General features: G+C 42.0%; 2 protein-coding genes across 6 annotated transcripts; one reads left to right on the plus strand and one right to left on the minus strand.

Moving 5' to 3' along the window:
* The first annotated feature begins 25 nt into the window (after positions 1-25).
* LOC115187306 (solute carrier family 25 member 40) lies at positions 26-12,366 on the plus strand. 3 transcript variants are annotated; one of them, XM_029746371.1, is made up of 11 exons: positions 26-374; positions 477-590; positions 701-760; positions 856-962; positions 5,480-5,547; positions 6,068-6,192; positions 9,629-9,802; positions 10,135-10,244; positions 10,476-10,557; positions 10,681-10,761; positions 10,974-12,366. In XM_029746371.1, exons 2-11 carry the CDS (start codon positions 482-484, stop codon positions 11,093-11,095), a joined length of 1,038 nt encoding a protein of 345 aa, XP_029602231.1. In that variant the 5' UTR covers positions 26-374; positions 477-481; the 3' UTR covers positions 11,096-12,366. The 3 variants fall into 3 exon arrangements, with proteins under 3 accessions (XP_029602231.1, XP_029602241.1, XP_029602248.1); XM_029746381.1 differs by lacking the exon at positions 26-374 and having other exon boundaries at positions 411-590; XM_029746388.1 differs by lacking the exons at positions 26-374; positions 856-962 and having other exon boundaries at positions 417-590.
* Positions 12,367-12,372: 6 nt separating this feature from the next.
* On the minus strand, positions 12,373-15,416 carry LOC115187249 (E3 ubiquitin-protein ligase TRIM39). 3 transcript variants are annotated; one of them, XM_029746355.1, is made up of 7 exons: positions 15,123-15,416; positions 14,684-14,969; positions 14,318-14,416; positions 13,698-13,928; positions 13,554-13,576; positions 13,295-13,413; positions 12,373-13,121 (listed from the first exon to the last, which is right to left on the minus strand). In XM_029746355.1, the coding sequence occupies exons 2-7, from the start codon at positions 14,930-14,932 to the stop codon at positions 12,553-12,555; spliced, it is 1,290 nt and encodes a 429-aa protein (XP_029602215.1). In that variant the 5' UTR covers positions 14,933-14,969; positions 15,123-15,416; the 3' UTR covers positions 12,373-12,552. The 3 variants fall into 3 exon arrangements, with proteins under 3 accessions (XP_029602215.1, XP_029602214.1, XP_029602213.1); XM_029746354.1 differs by having other exon boundaries at positions 14,684-14,998; XM_029746353.1 differs by having other exon boundaries at positions 14,684-15,416.
* Positions 15,417-15,944: the final 528 nt, after the last annotated feature.

Consider the following 15,944-nt stretch of genomic DNA (forward strand, 5'->3'; position numbering starts at 1 on the left):
GTGAGAAATTGGAATTTGTCATATTTATAGGTATTTAGTTAGTGTAGCTGTAATCATGTGCTGGCACTCCTTGTGCCAATAATGTGCTCTGCTGAAAGTCTAAATATTTTTACAAATGACATGTTGGGTAAACTAGCTATTCTTATTTCACTTTATCTAGTTGAATGAAGCCATGTATTGTGGAATTGCCCCATGAAGCACATATACACAGATACGAGCTATAAGAATACCGGGACATCATATTTAAAAAGGGTTTGCTTTGAATTCCGTCGCTGACAAAGAGCAAGACTTGTCCACTGTGGAAGAGTAGCTAGATTAAATAAATTAGCTAGCTTCTAGTTCCTGCAATATAGCTAGCAAGAAGCTTTTCTAAGGTAAACAAATTGTTACTGGCCAGAATTCAACAATAATTTATTGGTCAATTACATGTTCATAACAACAACTGAATCAAATGTTGTTTTGAATATCTTTCTTAGGCAAGATGAGTGGTAATTCTGGTAAAAATCCTGTGCCCGTCGACACCAATGGCATTACTCAATTTCAACAGATGTTGGCTTCCTGCTCAGGGGCTCTCCTGACGTCATTGTTTGTTGAGCACGGGAACCCTCTACACACACATACACTGACTATATATATATATATGATTGTGGAACTATTATATTTAAATATTTTAACTGGTTGTACAACTGTCTTTTTTCAGTCACACCTCTGGATGTTGTCAAGATCAGACTCCAGGCTCAGAAAAGTCCTTTTCCCAAAGGTAATAAGACAATAATCAATGTAACCTACCATTCCTCTGTCCTCTCTCTAAACCACAGTGCTCAATCCATTATGTATGTCTTCATTGTTCTCCAGGGAAATGCTTTGTGTACTGCAATGGCCTGATGGACCATACCTGTGTGTGTGCGAACGGCAACTCCAAGGCCTGGTACAAGGCCCCCGGCCACTTCAACGGCACTCTGGTAAACTTCTCTTAACACCTCTACCCAACTCCCAACCCACATCTAGATATGCAAGGATTGGGTTGGTGTGTATCGTGTGCAATGTGATGAAAATTCTGTCTAGCCTATCAGAGGGTAACATTGAGATATTGCTCATTGTGGCCAAGGGTCAGAGGCTATGGGTTAGATGGGACTAGGGCTGTTACGGTAACCGTCTTACTGCCCCACGGGCGGTCATGAGTCATGATGGCAGTCAAATTCCACATGACCGTTTAGCCACGGTAATTAGGCTTCTCCAAGCTCTGATGCTGCTGATGGTCATTAGTAGCCTACCAAACTTACTAACTGCCTGGTACTCAGCACTCTATTGTCCCTCTAATCACTCTGACATCAATGCAAATGTAATAGAAAATCTAATCAAACACTTCATGAGAGTCCATGAGCTCATGTTGTGCAACCTTTCTATAGGCTATGCAGTCGCGTGAGAAAACAGAGTGATGGCCTCTTTTAAAAAGATAAGGATCCCATCAGATTTCTATTGACTAGGCCTACTATATTTATTTCTCAACTTTCCTAATATTAAGCACATTGCTTATCTTTACAACAGGAGTACAGCCTACCTGGCTGGCATGATAATGAACCATGGGAAAAGCATCCTCCATTTGCTATTTAAGTGCATGATGTCTTTTTTCCCCCTAGTTTCGAAACAGGCGCATGATAATTGTCCATTCTAAATCAAAACAAATTTCACACATATATTATCTAGTTTATGTAAAGACAAGATTAAATCAAGAATAGTCTGATGGGTGACAATATTAGCATATCACTTGTGAATGATATAATATCACTTGTGGATGATGCCTAGCGTAAGGCAACAAACAGCACATGCCTTTTTTTGGCGACTTTTTCAAATCATAGTCACACACCTCATGTAGCCTAGCCCATAGGCCTATATGTTTTAATAAGGTTTGTATCACAACTAAAGTGGCCAAATAACTTCTTAAAATTAAGCACATTAATCTGCGTCACAATGGGTGTAGAGCCTAACTGGCATACATATGCGTTAGTTTCAAGTTTGGGGAAGATCATTTTCACCATAAAAAGGCACCTTAATAATAATAAAATCATTACATGCATAATCGCATTTGCTGTCACTTTTGAGAATGGTGTTTTCCCACTAATGGAACAGTCGCACTTCTAGCCTATTGCTGCACATATAATGTGAAGAAATAGCCTAATAGTTTATTAAAATGTTAAGCTAAACGTTTTGATCTGTTGCATCAGCCTTATCATTTAAAAAAAAAAATGGTATGCTAGTGGTTGTGAGTGAGAGGTGCTTCGGAGCGCGCAGCCAGGAGAAGGGAATTATAATTATTATATTCAGCCCAAGGGCACCACGGCCACTGGCCGCAAAAGGCATGGATTTTTTTAGGGGGCATTACGGCCACACAAAGGGGATGCCACCGGGAAATATGAGGCATTATCAAGTGCTTGTCGAATTGTGATTGAGAGACTGATTAAGTGTGTACAGCCTGCACTGTACACACTTCAACAAACAAAGCAAAGCTCATGTCTTTCATGCAACTTTTTTCTAATCATCATTAGTTACTTCTTGCAGCCTTAGAATGTATTAAAAAGCAAAACATATAGCCCAATGTTTGAATCACAACTAAAGTTACATAAATAACTCTAAATGAACCAAATAGGATTACCTGTTTCTTTGTTAACTGCTCAACACAGAATAGCCGCATGTCCACACTCCCTCGTTTGGAGAAAATATCCTTTCTATTTTATTAAGCTATGTTCAATGGTATTCTTCATAATATAAAATAATGCCACGGAATTCTAAGCAAATCTTGTCTGCTAAATGAACTAGTGTAGCCCACAACCATATGGCATAGCCAGATCAGGACCTAACTTAAGGACAACTCAGAGTATGCTATTCTGTTAATCTGAAAGAGACTACATTTTCTTCATATCATATTTCTTTAGACTTGTCTAAAATAAATCATGGATTTATTGTGATGGTGTAGGCTATATTACATGGATTTATTAGACTTTTTAAAATGTAGATGTTCCAAAGGTCTGCATCAGTAGCTTATAGGCTATCTGTGGAAGCCAGGAGATGTTAAATGTGTTTATGTTAAACTGTCAATTATCGTTAGACCGGCTGTTATTTGCTTGACAATCACCGGCTAACAAAATGTTATGACCGCCACAGCCCGTGGGACTTGGAACCAGCCTCAAGTGATGGACCCATTGAAAGCTAACCACAAGCATTATAAAGATGTACAGTGGCAAGAAAAAGTATGTGAACCCTTAAGAATGATCTGGATTTCTGCATAAATTGGTTATAACAACAGACAAACACACTCTTCTTAAACTAATAACACACAAATTATTGTATGTTTCTTGTCTATATTGAATACATCATTTAAACATTCACAGTGTAGGTGTCACGACTTCTGCCGAAGTCGATGCCTCTCCTTGTTCGGGCGTTCGGCGGTCGAAGTCGCCGGTCTTCTAGCCATCACCGATCCATTTTTCATTTTCCATTTGTTTTGTCTCGTTTTTCCACACACGTGGTTCTCATTTCCCTCATTATGTGTTGTGTATTTAACCCTCTGTTTTCCCCATGTCTTTGTGTGGTATTGTTTATCTGTTCATGTATGCGCACGTTATGGTGGTTAAGCTGGGTTATGTTAAACCCTTATTTGTATTTTGTGTTAGTTTGTGCCGTGTGCTTTTGGATCGCCAAATAAAAGGCTCCGTTTTGCTACCAACTATCTGCTCTCCTGCGCCAGACTTCCTACAGCCCTTCGCATATCCTGACAGTAGGTTGGAAAAAGTATGTGAACCCCTAGGCTAATGACTTCTCCAAAAGCTAATTGGAGTCAGGAGTCAGCTAACCTGGAGTACAATCATTGAGACAAGTTTGGAGATGTTGGTTAGAGCTGCCCTGCCCAATAAAAAACACTCCAAAAATGTGAGTTTGCTATTCACAAGAAGCATTGCCTGATGTGAACCATGTCTCGAACAAAAGAGATCTCAGAAGACCCAAGAATAAGAGTTGTTGACTTGCATAAGCTGGAAAGGGTTACAAATGTATCTCTAAAAGCCTTGATATTCATCAGTCCACGGTAAGACAAATTGTCTATAAATGGAGAAAGTTCAGCACTGTTGCTACTCTCCCTAGGAGTGGCCGTCCTGCAAAGATGACTGCAAGAGCACAGTGCAGAATGCTCAATGAGGTTAAGAAGAATCCTGGAATGTCAGCTAAAGACTTACAGAAATCTCTGGAACATTCTAACATCTCTGTTGACGAGTCTACGATACGTAAAACACTAAACAATAATGGTATTCATGGGAGGACACCACAGAAGAAGCCACTGCTGTCCAAAATAAACATTGCTGCACTTCTGAAGTTCACAAAAGAGCATCTGGATGTTCCACAGCGCTATTGGCTAAATATTCTGTGGACAGATGAAACTATAGTTGAGTTGTTTGGAAGGAACACACAACACTATATGTGGAGAAAAAAAGGCACAGCACACCAACATCAACCTCAACTGTTAAGTATGGTTAAGGGAGCATCATGGTTTGGAGCTGCTCTGCTGCCTCAGGGCCTGGACAGCTTGCTATCATCGACGGAAAAATGAATTCCCAAGTTTATCAAGACATTTTGCAGGAGAATGTAAGGCTTATCTGTTCGCCAATTGAAGCTCAACAGAAGTTGGGTGACGCAACAGGACAACGACCCAAAACACAGAAGTAAATCAACAATAGAATGGCTTAAACAGAAGAAAATACGCCTTCTGGAGTGGCCCAGTCAGAGTCCTGATCTCAACCCGATTTAGATGCTGTGGCATGACCTCAAGAGAGCGGTTCACACCATACATCCAAAAATATTGCTGAACTGAAACAGTTTTGTAAAGAAGAATGGTCAAAAATTTCTCCTGACCAGTGTAGGAGTGCACTGATCCACTACTGCAACTACAGAAAACGTTTGGTTGAGGTTATTGCTTCCAAAGGAGGGTCAAGCAGTTATTAAATCCAAGGGTTCACATACTTTTCCCACCCTGCACTGTGAATGTTTACACGGTGTGTTCAATAAAGACATGAAAATGTATGATTGTTTGTGTGTTATTCGTTTTAAACAGACTGTGTTTGTCTATTGTTGTGACTTAGATGAAGATCAAATTGTATGACCAGTTTATGCAGAAGTCCAGGTAACTCCAAAGGGTTCACATACTTTTTATTGTCACTGAATAATGGTTTGGACACACCAATAGCATTTGCCTGCCGAGAGTATTTTGCTCCTCTGAACAGAGTGCTGGCTGTAATTTGCGAACCGAGTGTGAACCGATTTTACATGTAGAATCGCACAAAAGTGTCGTCAGTCAGACATCAACAGCGTGCTGAATGAACGGTAGACGAACGGGAGATCCACATTCGGTACAACCCTTCAGTGTTTATAAACATGTACATCAGTATCATGTATTAGTTATTGCTCTGGTTCTTTGACCCTCTCTCTGCAGGATGCCTTTATTAAGATAGTCCGCAGGGAAGGTATCAAGTCGTTATGGAGCGGCCTCCCTCCAACCCTGTGAGTCTGAAGTCTGCCGTTACTCTGCCTCATTACTAATTCACACTGCTTACTTGCCTTCAGCACTGATTTATGGTCAGCTGTGTCTTGAGTGGCTGGCCCGCTGTGATTCAGCAAACTCATAGTCTATTGATAATTCAGTTGTTTACGATTGCTTCCCATTATTCTGCTCATTTGTATCGAGCAGTACGGATGGACACTGTGATTTTGCAGACTCAGGGTTTATCGATATTTGATTTGTTAATGTTTTATTTTAAATCTCTCAGTCCTGGATTTGTGTCTGAGCGGTGTGGTAACGGCTGAGTCATGGGCTGTTGATTAATTTGGGAACATTTTATGTGTACCTCTTGCTTGTACCCATCTGATTTGTGTCTGATATGGTAAAAGCTGATTCATTTTATTCGTTGTTTATGGATATTTCATCTGTTGATGTTGGTTTCTTGTTTGTAATGCCTGATTTGAATGAGTCAGGGTTCTTGAGGAAACATTAGATTTGCATCTCTGTTAATGCTTCTTGCAGTATCATGGCGGTCCCGGCGACGGTGATCTACTTCACGTGTTACGACCAACTGCGTGCTGCCCTGAGGGTCAGGATGGGGTCACATGCTGAGGAGGCGCCTCTACTAGCAGGCGCCCTCTCCAGAGGTGAGCTGACCTCTGACCTTACAGGTCACTGTGGTGATGTATACTTGAGAGCGATAAATAGTGATAGATTGATTAACGTTGTTTTGTCTATCCACTAGAAAGACCTTAGTAACCCAACTGCTGCTTCCTATCCTAGACTATGGTGATATCATCTATCAAAACACAACCAAGACCTTACTTTGCGAATTAGATGTCATTTATAACTATCTTTGCGGATTCATTCTTGGATGCCATTATAAGACATCATTGAACAATGTCTGAATCACTAAACTAGCTGTCAATCCCAAACAGAAGACCACTGCATTGGTACTAGTTCCTTTTTAAATGTATCAACTTAAAGTTCCCTGTATATATTAAGGAATACCTAACTTCACAAAACTCGCACTACTTTCGACAATGGCAGCAATTCCAAAAGGGGGTTGGAGTAAGATCGTTCAGACACGGTACAAAGGCCTGAGTGACTGGAATCATTTAGCTACAGAAACCAGGACATTGTAATCACACAGTGCATTTACAAAACCCTTTTTCAACTGTTAAGAACAAACTGTTTGTGTTTTTAACTAATAGAAGCATCATCATGTGAGGGTATTTGTAAATATGTATGTATACTCTATATTATAAGTACTTAGTTGTATTAGTAGTTGTAGCAGAAGTTTTTATTAGTTATAAGCCTATTAGTAGTTGTACAACAACTTTTTATGCTGTTAATGTAATTATATTTTATTATCATTAGAATTATTTAATTGTTATTATTATTAGACAGTAGTTGCCATATTCTTCTTCTTACTAAGTACTTTAATAAAATAAAAAAATATTTATATATGTTGGGACACTGTTGAAAACGAGATGGTGCATCTCAAGAGATTTCATCCTGCAAAATGTCAAATAAATATGGAAACGACAGACACCTTATTTTCAATCAAATCAAATCCAATGTTATTAGTCACATGCGCCGAATACAACAGGTGTAGAACTTACAGTGAAATGCATACTTACAAGCCCCTAACCAACAATGCAGTTTATAGAATAAGAATAAGAAATTTAAGTAACAAGTTATTAAAGAGTAAAATAACAATAGCGAGACTATATACAGGGGGTACCGGTACAGAGTCAATGTGCAGGGGCACCGGTTAGTCGAGGTAATTGAGGAAATATCTACATGTAGTTAGAGTTATTAAAGTGACTATGCTTAAATAATAACAGAGTAACAGCGGCATAAAGGGGGGGGGCAATGCAAATAGTCTCGGTAGCCATTTAATTAGATGTTGAAGAGTCTTATGGCTTGGGGGTAGAAGCTGTTTAGAAGCCTCTTGGACCAAGACTTGGCGCTCCGGTACAGCTTGCCGTGCAGAAGCAGAGAGAAAAGTCTATGACTAGGGTGGCTGGAGTCTTTGACAATTTTTAGGGCCTTCCTCTGACACCGCCTGGTATAGAGGTCCTGGATGGCAGGAAGCTTGGCACCAGTGATGTACTGGGCTGTACACACTACCCTCTGTAGTGCCTTGCGGTCGGAGGCCGAGCAGTTGCCGTACAAGGCAGTGATGCAACCAGTCAGGATGTTCTCGATGGTGCAGCTGTAGAACCTTTTGAGGATCTGAGGACCCATGCCAAATATTTTCAGTCTCCTGAGGGGGAATAGGTTTTGTCGTGCCCTTTTCACGACTGTCTTGGTGTGCTTGGACCATGTTAGTTTGTTGGTGATGTGGACACCAAGGAACTTGAAGCTCTCAACCTGCTCCACTACAGCCCCGTCGATGAGAATGGGGGTGTGCTCGGTCCTTCTTTTCCTGAAGTCCACAATTATCTCCTTTGTCTTGATCACGTTGAGGGAGAGGTTGTGGTCCTGGCACCACACGGCCAGGTCTCTGACCTCCCTATAGGCTGTCTCGTCGATGTCGGTGATCAGGCCTACCACTGTTGTGTCATCGATAAACTTAACGATGGTGTTAGAGTCGTGCCTAGCTGTGCAGTCATGAGTGAACAGGGAGTACAGGAGGGGACTGAGCATGCACCCCTGAGGGGCCCCTGTGTTGAGGATCAACGTTTCGGATGTGTTGTTACCTACCTTTACCACCTGGGGGCGGCCCGTCAGGAAGTCCAGGATCCAGTTGCAGAGGGAGGTGTTTAGTCCCAGGATCCTTAGCTTATTGATGAGCTTTGAGGGCACTATGGTGTTGAACGCTGAGCTGTAGTCAATGAACAGCATTCTCACATAGGTGTTCCTTTTGTCCAGGTGGGAAAGGGCAGTGTGGAGTGCAATAGAGATTGCATCATCTGTGGATCTGTTAGGGTGGTATGCAAATTGGAATGGGTCTAGGGTTTCCGGCATGATGGTGTTGATGTGAGCCATGACCAGCCTTTCAAAGCACTTCATGGCTACAGATGTGAGTGCTATGGGTCGGTAGTCATTTAGGCAGGTTACCTTAGTGTTCTTGGGCACAGGGACTATGCTGGTTTGCTTAATGCATGTTGGTATTACAGACTCGGACAGGGAGAGGTTGAAAATGTCAGTGAAGACACTTGCCAGTTGGTCAGCGCATCCTCACAGTACATGTTCTGGTAATCCGTCTGGCCTTGTGAATGTTGACCTGTTTAAAGGTCTTGCTCACATTGGCTGCGGAGTCGCCCGGAACAGCTGGTGCTCTCATGCATGTTTCAGTGTTATTTGCCTCGAAGCGAGCATGGAAGTAGTTTAACTTGTCTGGTAGATTAGGTAAAACGGATTTAAGTTTCCCTGTGTTAAAGTCCCCTGCCACTAGGAGCGCCGCCTCTGGATGAGCGTTTTCCTGTTTGCTTATGGCGGAATACAGCTCATTGAGTGCGGTCTTAGTGCCAGCATTAGTCAGTGGTGATATGTAGACAGCTATGAAAAATACAGATGAAAACTCTAGGTAGATAGTGTGGTCGTCGATTTTATTTTCCAATGATTGCACGTTAGTTAGTAGAAAGGAAGGCCTACGAATTCTCAGAAGGCAGCCCGACCTTCACCCTCTTTTTCTCCGTCTTCTATTCACGCAAATGACGGGGATTTGGGCCTGTTCCCGGGAAAGCAGTATGTCCTTCATGTCGGGCTTGTCGGGCTCGTTAAAGGAAATAAAAGTGCCTGCCAGTTGGTGGTGAGTATTCACTCTTCTGATTTTCAGAAGTTATTTTCGGTCTTTAGAGACGGTAGCAGCAACATTATATACAAAATATGTTAAAAAATATGTTACAAACAACACAAAAAATGTACAAAAAAACTGTTGGTTAGGAGCACGTAAAACATCAGCCATCTTCTCCAGCGCCATGCTATAATTATGGCCTCCTTTTCATGTGAGAAAGAAATGTATGTGTTTAACTGCTCTGTTTAACTGCTCTTTCTGTGTGTAGTGCTTATAAGTGTTTTCTCGCTCTCTCTCTCTCTTTCTCTCTCTGTCTCTGTCTCTCTGTGAGTCAGTGGGCTCTGTGACAGTGATCAGTCCATTGGAGCTGATCCGTACTAAGATGCAGTCCCAGAGAAGTTCGTACAGGGAGCTGAGTGAGGTTATCCACTCTGCAGTACGCAACGAGGGCTGGCGGTCTCTCTGGAGGGGCTGGGGACCCACACTGCTTAGAGACGTGCCCTTCTCAGGTAGACACAACACAATGTCTATCACTATATCTCTCTATCTCTCTCAGGTAGTCACAACACAATGTCTATCACTATATCTCTCTATCTCTCTCAGGTAGACACAACACAATGTCCATCACTATATAACTATCTCAGGTATACAACACTCTCTATTTCTCACTCTCTCTTCTCTCTAGCTCCCTCTCTCTCCTCTCCCTCTCTCTCCTCTCTAGCTCCCTCCTCTCTCCTCTCCCTCTCCTTCTCTCTAGCCCCCTGTTCTCTCTCCCTCTCCTTCTCTCTGTCTCTTAGTGATTGATAACAGGAGTTCCATGTTGTGTCTGTTTCCTCCTCAGCCATGTACTGGTATAACTATGAGAAGGGGAAGGCGTGGCTGTGTAAGCACAACAACATCAGAGAGCCAACGTTTGCCATCACCTTCATATCCGGAGCGGTGTCTGGATCAGTGAGTATTCTAGCTGTCCTCTCAGCTCAACTCAAACTGTTCTGTCTAGTAGAGCACCTAGATATATTGAACATTGAATATCTGATATAGTTTGTTGTACCTTTCTAATGTTATTCTAGCTCTGTAACTCTTCTTCTGTGCTGACATGGTGTTATTCCATCTAATACTGCTAGAGGGCAGCATTGTCAAATATAAGTGTGATTTCTAACCCTTGTTTATGTCTTCCTCCAGATCTCTTCCATAGTAACTCTTCCCTTCGACGTTGTGAAGACCAGGAGGCAGGTGGAGATAGGGGAACTCCAGGCTATGAATTGTGGGTATAGAACTCCAGGCTGATCACCTGATTCATGGAATCATCCTTATGATCTTTAGTGATGTGTTGATGTGTAGTGATCCTGTACTACTAACCCAGCTATGTTGTCATGTGTCTCTGCAGTGTCGTCCAAGGCCTCCTCCTCCACTCTCAGTGTGATGACCAAGATTGTGGCTGAGAATGGCGTGGGTGGACTGCTTGTAGGTAGGTCAGGCTACAGGGATAGTTCACCCAAAACACACAGTTACCTCAGGTTAGTCTCCTAATTGGTGACCTACTTTCTCTCCTTATCCCTCTCCTCCACCCCTCTCTCTCCCCATCACTCCCTCTCCTCCACCCCTCTCTCTCCCCGTCACTCCCTCTCCTCCACCCCTCTCTCTACCCCTTTCACTCCCTCTCCTACTTTTCTCTCCTAGGTTTCCTTCCCAGGGTGATCAAGGTGGCCCCAGCCTGTGCCATTATGATCAGCTGTTATGAGTTTGGGAAAGCCTTCTTCCGCAAGCACAACCAGGAGAGGCTGCTGAGCAGCAACACCTGACCTGACTAGGGCCTCTCACACACACAAACCACAGACAATACCACAGACAATACCACAGACAATACCAAGAACACAATCAGCCATCGCCAACAGTAGGTATTGGCTACCTCTACCTTTCCCTGGGTCCTTAGAGATTTTCAGGCATAACTTTGCATGCCTGTGTCCTCCCAGCTGCTTAGACACCCCAACACCCCTCACTGTTATAAAGTGTTCAAGTGTGATATGTTATGTGACTAGCTGGAAGTAGCTAATGTTGGCGTTTAGGACCTAAGAACGCCAGGACTTGATTCTGTTCCAAAGCAGGAAATACTGGCAGACATGAAAACAATATTGAAGACAAATATTTGTAGGTAATCAATATTATTCATATTTTATCTTATATTTCTCAATCAAGGTATACTGCACTTAATCACCATACTAACTGTAACGAGAAAATAGTAAAAGTGCACAGATTGTATTTAAAATATATAGTTTTTTTTTGCCAAATCATGAAGGTATTATCATTTTCATAACTACTTAGAAATAATTAGCATAATCTTTTTCCTGTGCACCCATGGTGAAATATCATGTTATGAAGTGCATTTAATTCCACTGCCCTGTAGGTGGTATCAGAGTTGTCTGTAACCAGAAACTGGGGGGGGGTCATATTGGACAAGTGTTTTATCCCATTACGTTAGTTATTGAGGTATGGGGGTTGTGTGCACTGTGCCATCCGGGGTCTGACAGTAATAAATCATTTGATGGATATATTTGTCCTGTTTCACACATGTACACGTGTGTATTATACCCATGTCTGAAATGGGGAAATGTGTTTTTTGCATATCCCGACTCCTCCTGAGACACCCTCGGAGAGTGGAGTCAGGGACAGTAGAGATGAGTGTCAAAGCTGTGGATGAGGCGGGATAACTTCTGGTTAGTAGTCTCTGTCCCGCAGAACCCTCTCATTCCCTGCCACTTTCTCTATCACCTCATTCTCAACCCTATTGGAAGAGAAGGTCCAAGGTCCTTCAGGATACATGTTCTGTTCAGTGCCAGACTGCCAGTTTAAACCTGAAATTCAACTCTTAACTTGCACCTCTTCCAGAATCCCATATTCAATCCCCAGTCAGCCAGACATGGACTGTGAACTGTGACAGCCTGTACATGTACTCAAAACATGTAGCAATGATATATATTTCTATTGTTTAATATATTCTACAATGGTCACCTGCAGTGACATGTTTTCCAACTTTGTACAGAAATACATAGAGAATAAAAGTCACATTTTGACATTTGAATTGTTGAATCAATTGTTTTTATTAGATCAGCAAAGATTTGTGATTTGGTTCAATCCAGTAGTTTCTGTTAAAGTAATTCATATGATAATACAGTTCATAATTGAATCCTGCCGAACAAATCCAAATCGCGGAGGTAGTGGAGCCTTCCGTTGCGTCAGCGTACCATAACAGCTGATCAAGTTAAAAGGAAGAAGGGCTAACATGGGGAGGTATAATGTGCTGTTCCACTGTTACAGAGGCTTTCCCTGGTAAGATCCTAGCAGCGTAGAGATTACTGCCAATATTGATGTATGGAAACAATCTCTCTGTAAAAGTGTGTGTGAACGTGTGTATGTGTGTGTTATTATCAAGGTCGTAAAAGGACAGTGTATCTCTGTCCCAGTCCAGCTGCACTCTGATCCGATGGGGTTTGTTTTCCAGTGTCAGGACAGTCTGTGGCCCTTTTGGACAACGTGCCCAGTATTTATCATTATAATAGCCTACACGCCAGAGTCCAGTCTGTACCACTCCCTTCCTCTGGACAGACTTATAGACTACACCTACAAACCATACTGTGTTGTCCCCGACATCTGTGTCCCAACTGTGTGTCCCAGAGTCAAAGCCCTCAGAGCCCAGGACCATTCGATAGTTATCAAACCTCTCTGGGTTGTCAGGAAGCAGCCGTATCTCATCACTGAATCTCATACTGGTCAGATCGTCAGACAGGATGAGACATGGATGGGCAGTGTTGGGGTCCAGAATCACAGGCGCTGAACAGAGAAAAAGAGAGACATGTTTAAAACCAGAGAACCACTGTTTGTTTAATTTACTGGGACATTATTGCCAGATGATCAGTGATATTTTTTTTATCTGAAATTGTCTGAATGCAATTTAAAAATGTTTGTGAAGATATGAACATTTGTAAGAATAAAATCAGACTCACTGTATTGAACAGACTTCAGCATCTTCTCCAAAACTCTGACCTGCAGGTTTCCCAGGTGCTTTGCCACATTGATCAGCGCTCCAGAAACAAGCTCTGGATCTGGGCTTGTGCACTGGGCTCTAGAAGAATATCCAAGAGTTAGTGATACGGTGGGGTTGGGTTCAGAACCACAGGGAAGAGAGAGAGAAGAGGCTGATCACTTAGGGTGTGTCCAGACCCTTGACCTGAAGTGTGGTGGACAAATAGGACGAAGCCTTACCTTTTTAACGTGTCCTTGTAGTTCTGCAGGAGAACAAAAGAGCAAATGAATCAATAATACATGTAATCACTGAAATCAGTCATCAGTTAATCAATAAATCTATTCCAAATAACCTCTAGACAACACAGAGATATTGGTCCTTACCTGCAGGAATGAGATGTCATCAGATACCAGGTCCTTCTTTATGGCTCTCGTTGTGTCTAAAATGGCTGCTAACTCTCTGTTCATATCTTCAATCATCTTCTTCATCCTCCCACTCTTCTCTTCCTCTTCCTCCCTCAGGACAGCCATCCTGGCTGCCTCTTCATATCGTAGAAACTGGTGAAGTTTCTCAAACTCCTCCTGAATCAGATTTTCTGTCTGCTGGGCCTGGCTCTGGAGACAGTGTATCATCATCATCAGCCAGTACACTATATTTCATATCAATCTGAAAAGTTTTTCAAAACATTACTGTTAAAGAGGCTGTATGGAACGTTAGTTGCTTATTATTTACCTAAAATGTTGGCTTGAGTGTTGCCTCTATGGTTCATATACTCATGTAACAATCAACTTCTAGACTCATGAAACCACACAATCCTTAGTTTAAGGCTTTTGATCATAGTCGTGGGAAGGTGTACCCCTCTTTTTGTCCAATTATGTCATTTCTGGGTAATATTTATGTCCATTTAGGGGACCCCTTTTGGCTCAAGCCAAATGCAAAAAAAAAAACATTCTGATTCACTTTCATATGCATATTGCATTGTAACATTACAAAGCAGTCTTACCTTAATAAGCTCTGCCGTTTCTTCAAAGCTTTGTTTAACTTCTTTAAATCCCTCCAGCTGCTCCTCTAAGGGCTTCAGGCCAGTCTCTATGAGCTCTTCCTACAATTCATTTTGTTCATTTACTTGTGTGATCTTTTAATGATTGCATGCAAAATTGGATGGATTTATGAGAACATCACATTCTGATCAATCTGAACACAAGGCTTTAGAAAAGTTTTGCTTTTCAAAGAGAACATCAAGGCTGTACAAGTACGACAGGGTAGCTGCATATGATAAGGAACTCTTCTGCACTAGACATTTGCAAGGAAAGAGTGATCCTGTTATAGTGAATGTACTGTATATGTTAGTTGATATTTTGTATCATACCTTGTGATCCAGAGCAGCCTCATCTACTGGAATACACTTGTGTGTTTTATGTTTACTTGAACCCTCACACACCGAACAGATAGGCTCTTCATGCTCCAGACAGAACAGTGTAAGTAGCTTGCTGTGCAGACTGCAGACATGTTTTTTAACTGAAACTTTCTCACCCGGCATACACAGGTTCTTCAGAGCAAGATCCATCGAATCCTTATAACATGTTATGCTGCACACTGGACATTCCCACGATTCCATCTGTTTCCAGTATGACTCCAGACAGGCTATACAGCAGCTATGGCCACAGGACAGGAGAACAGGTTCCTTGAGGGTTTCAGAGCACACAGGACAGGAGAGATCCTTCTCTGGGACAGACACCTGGGAGGCCATTTTCTCACTCCCTAATGGCATTTGGAGTGAGGTGGTTACTTTCAATTTCAAAACTCACCCTGGTTTAGTCAGCAGCTTTCTTACCACAGTGTTGCTGAATAGTTTTGCAGTTGTAGTCCTGTTATGTCTTGTGTCTTACAGAGCAGATACACATAGAAGATCTGGGAGAGCTGTGTGTGAAGCCAGTAAAATGTGTGCATTGCCATGTAAACTGATCTGTGAGACAGCACTCAAGACATGACAGCTCCTTAAGGGGAGAGAGAGGTGGGGGGGAATCTATAAGCCATTTTCTAAAAATAAAATATTAGTCTAGTTTTCTCAGCTGTTTGTATCAGTCTTGTTTAGTGAGCAGGGATTTAAATGTGTGTTGCTGGAGCTTCCTCCTACTCCTCAGTAGCTGCTGGAGTAAGTTGTGATTTACTGTGCTTAATTTGACTCCTGTGGTGACAGAACAGGTCATTAAACACCAGTTTAATGTTACTGTCAGGGACTTTATTTTGGAGCGGGGCCTGCTGGGTTAAACGTTACATCCCGCTCTAACGCTAGGAGCGTGGTAGGGGCAAAACATGGAGATCTGTGTGTATACATGGGGAATGAACATACTGTACTAAACATACACATTGGTACAGAATACAATTCAAACAAAAACAAGACTAAATATATTGTTTAGTACAGTAGTTTATTCAAAATAGCAGGAGAAAATAAATAAATCAAAGTAATAAATCAATGTGCAATATCGCAATACAATTAACTGTGTGTGTGACAGACACAGAACACACCCTGAACACTTTCCTCACATGCCTCTGATCAAAATAAATCTCAAATCAGTCAGACAGAACATGCAACCCCAATACAGACTATTATGTTCAGCCTAACCAAA

This window comes from Salmo trutta, chromosome 3, assembly GCF_901001165.1.
Source record: "Salmo trutta chromosome 3, fSalTru1.1, whole genome shotgun sequence".
NCBI classification, from domain to species: Eukaryota; Metazoa; Chordata; class Actinopteri; order Salmoniformes; family Salmonidae; genus Salmo; species Salmo trutta.

Coding starts and splice junctions, on each gene's coding strand:
- LOC115187306 (XM_029746371.1), top strand. CDS start 482: ATGAGTGGTAATTCTGGTAAAAATCCTGTGCCCGTCGACACCAATGGC. Junction 5,548..6,067: donor AGCGGCCTCCCTCCAACCCT/GTGAGTCTGAAG, acceptor TGCTTCTTGCAG/TATCATGGCGGTCCCGGCGA. Junction 6,193..9,628: donor AGCAGGCGCCCTCTCCAGAG/GTGAGCTGACCT, acceptor TCTGTGAGTCAG/TGGGCTCTGTGACAGTGATC.
- LOC115187249 (XM_029746353.1), bottom strand. CDS start 15,085: ATGCCATTAGGGAGTGAGAAAATGGCCTCCCAGGTGTCTGTCCCAGAG. Junction 13,929..14,317: donor AAACGGCAGAGCTTATTAAG/GTAAGACTGCTT, acceptor CACTGTCTCCAG/AGCCAGGCCCAGCAGACAGA. Junction 13,414..13,553: donor TACAAGGACACGTTAAAAAG/GTAAGGCTTCGT, acceptor ATATTCTTCTAG/AGCCCAGTGCACAAGCCCAG.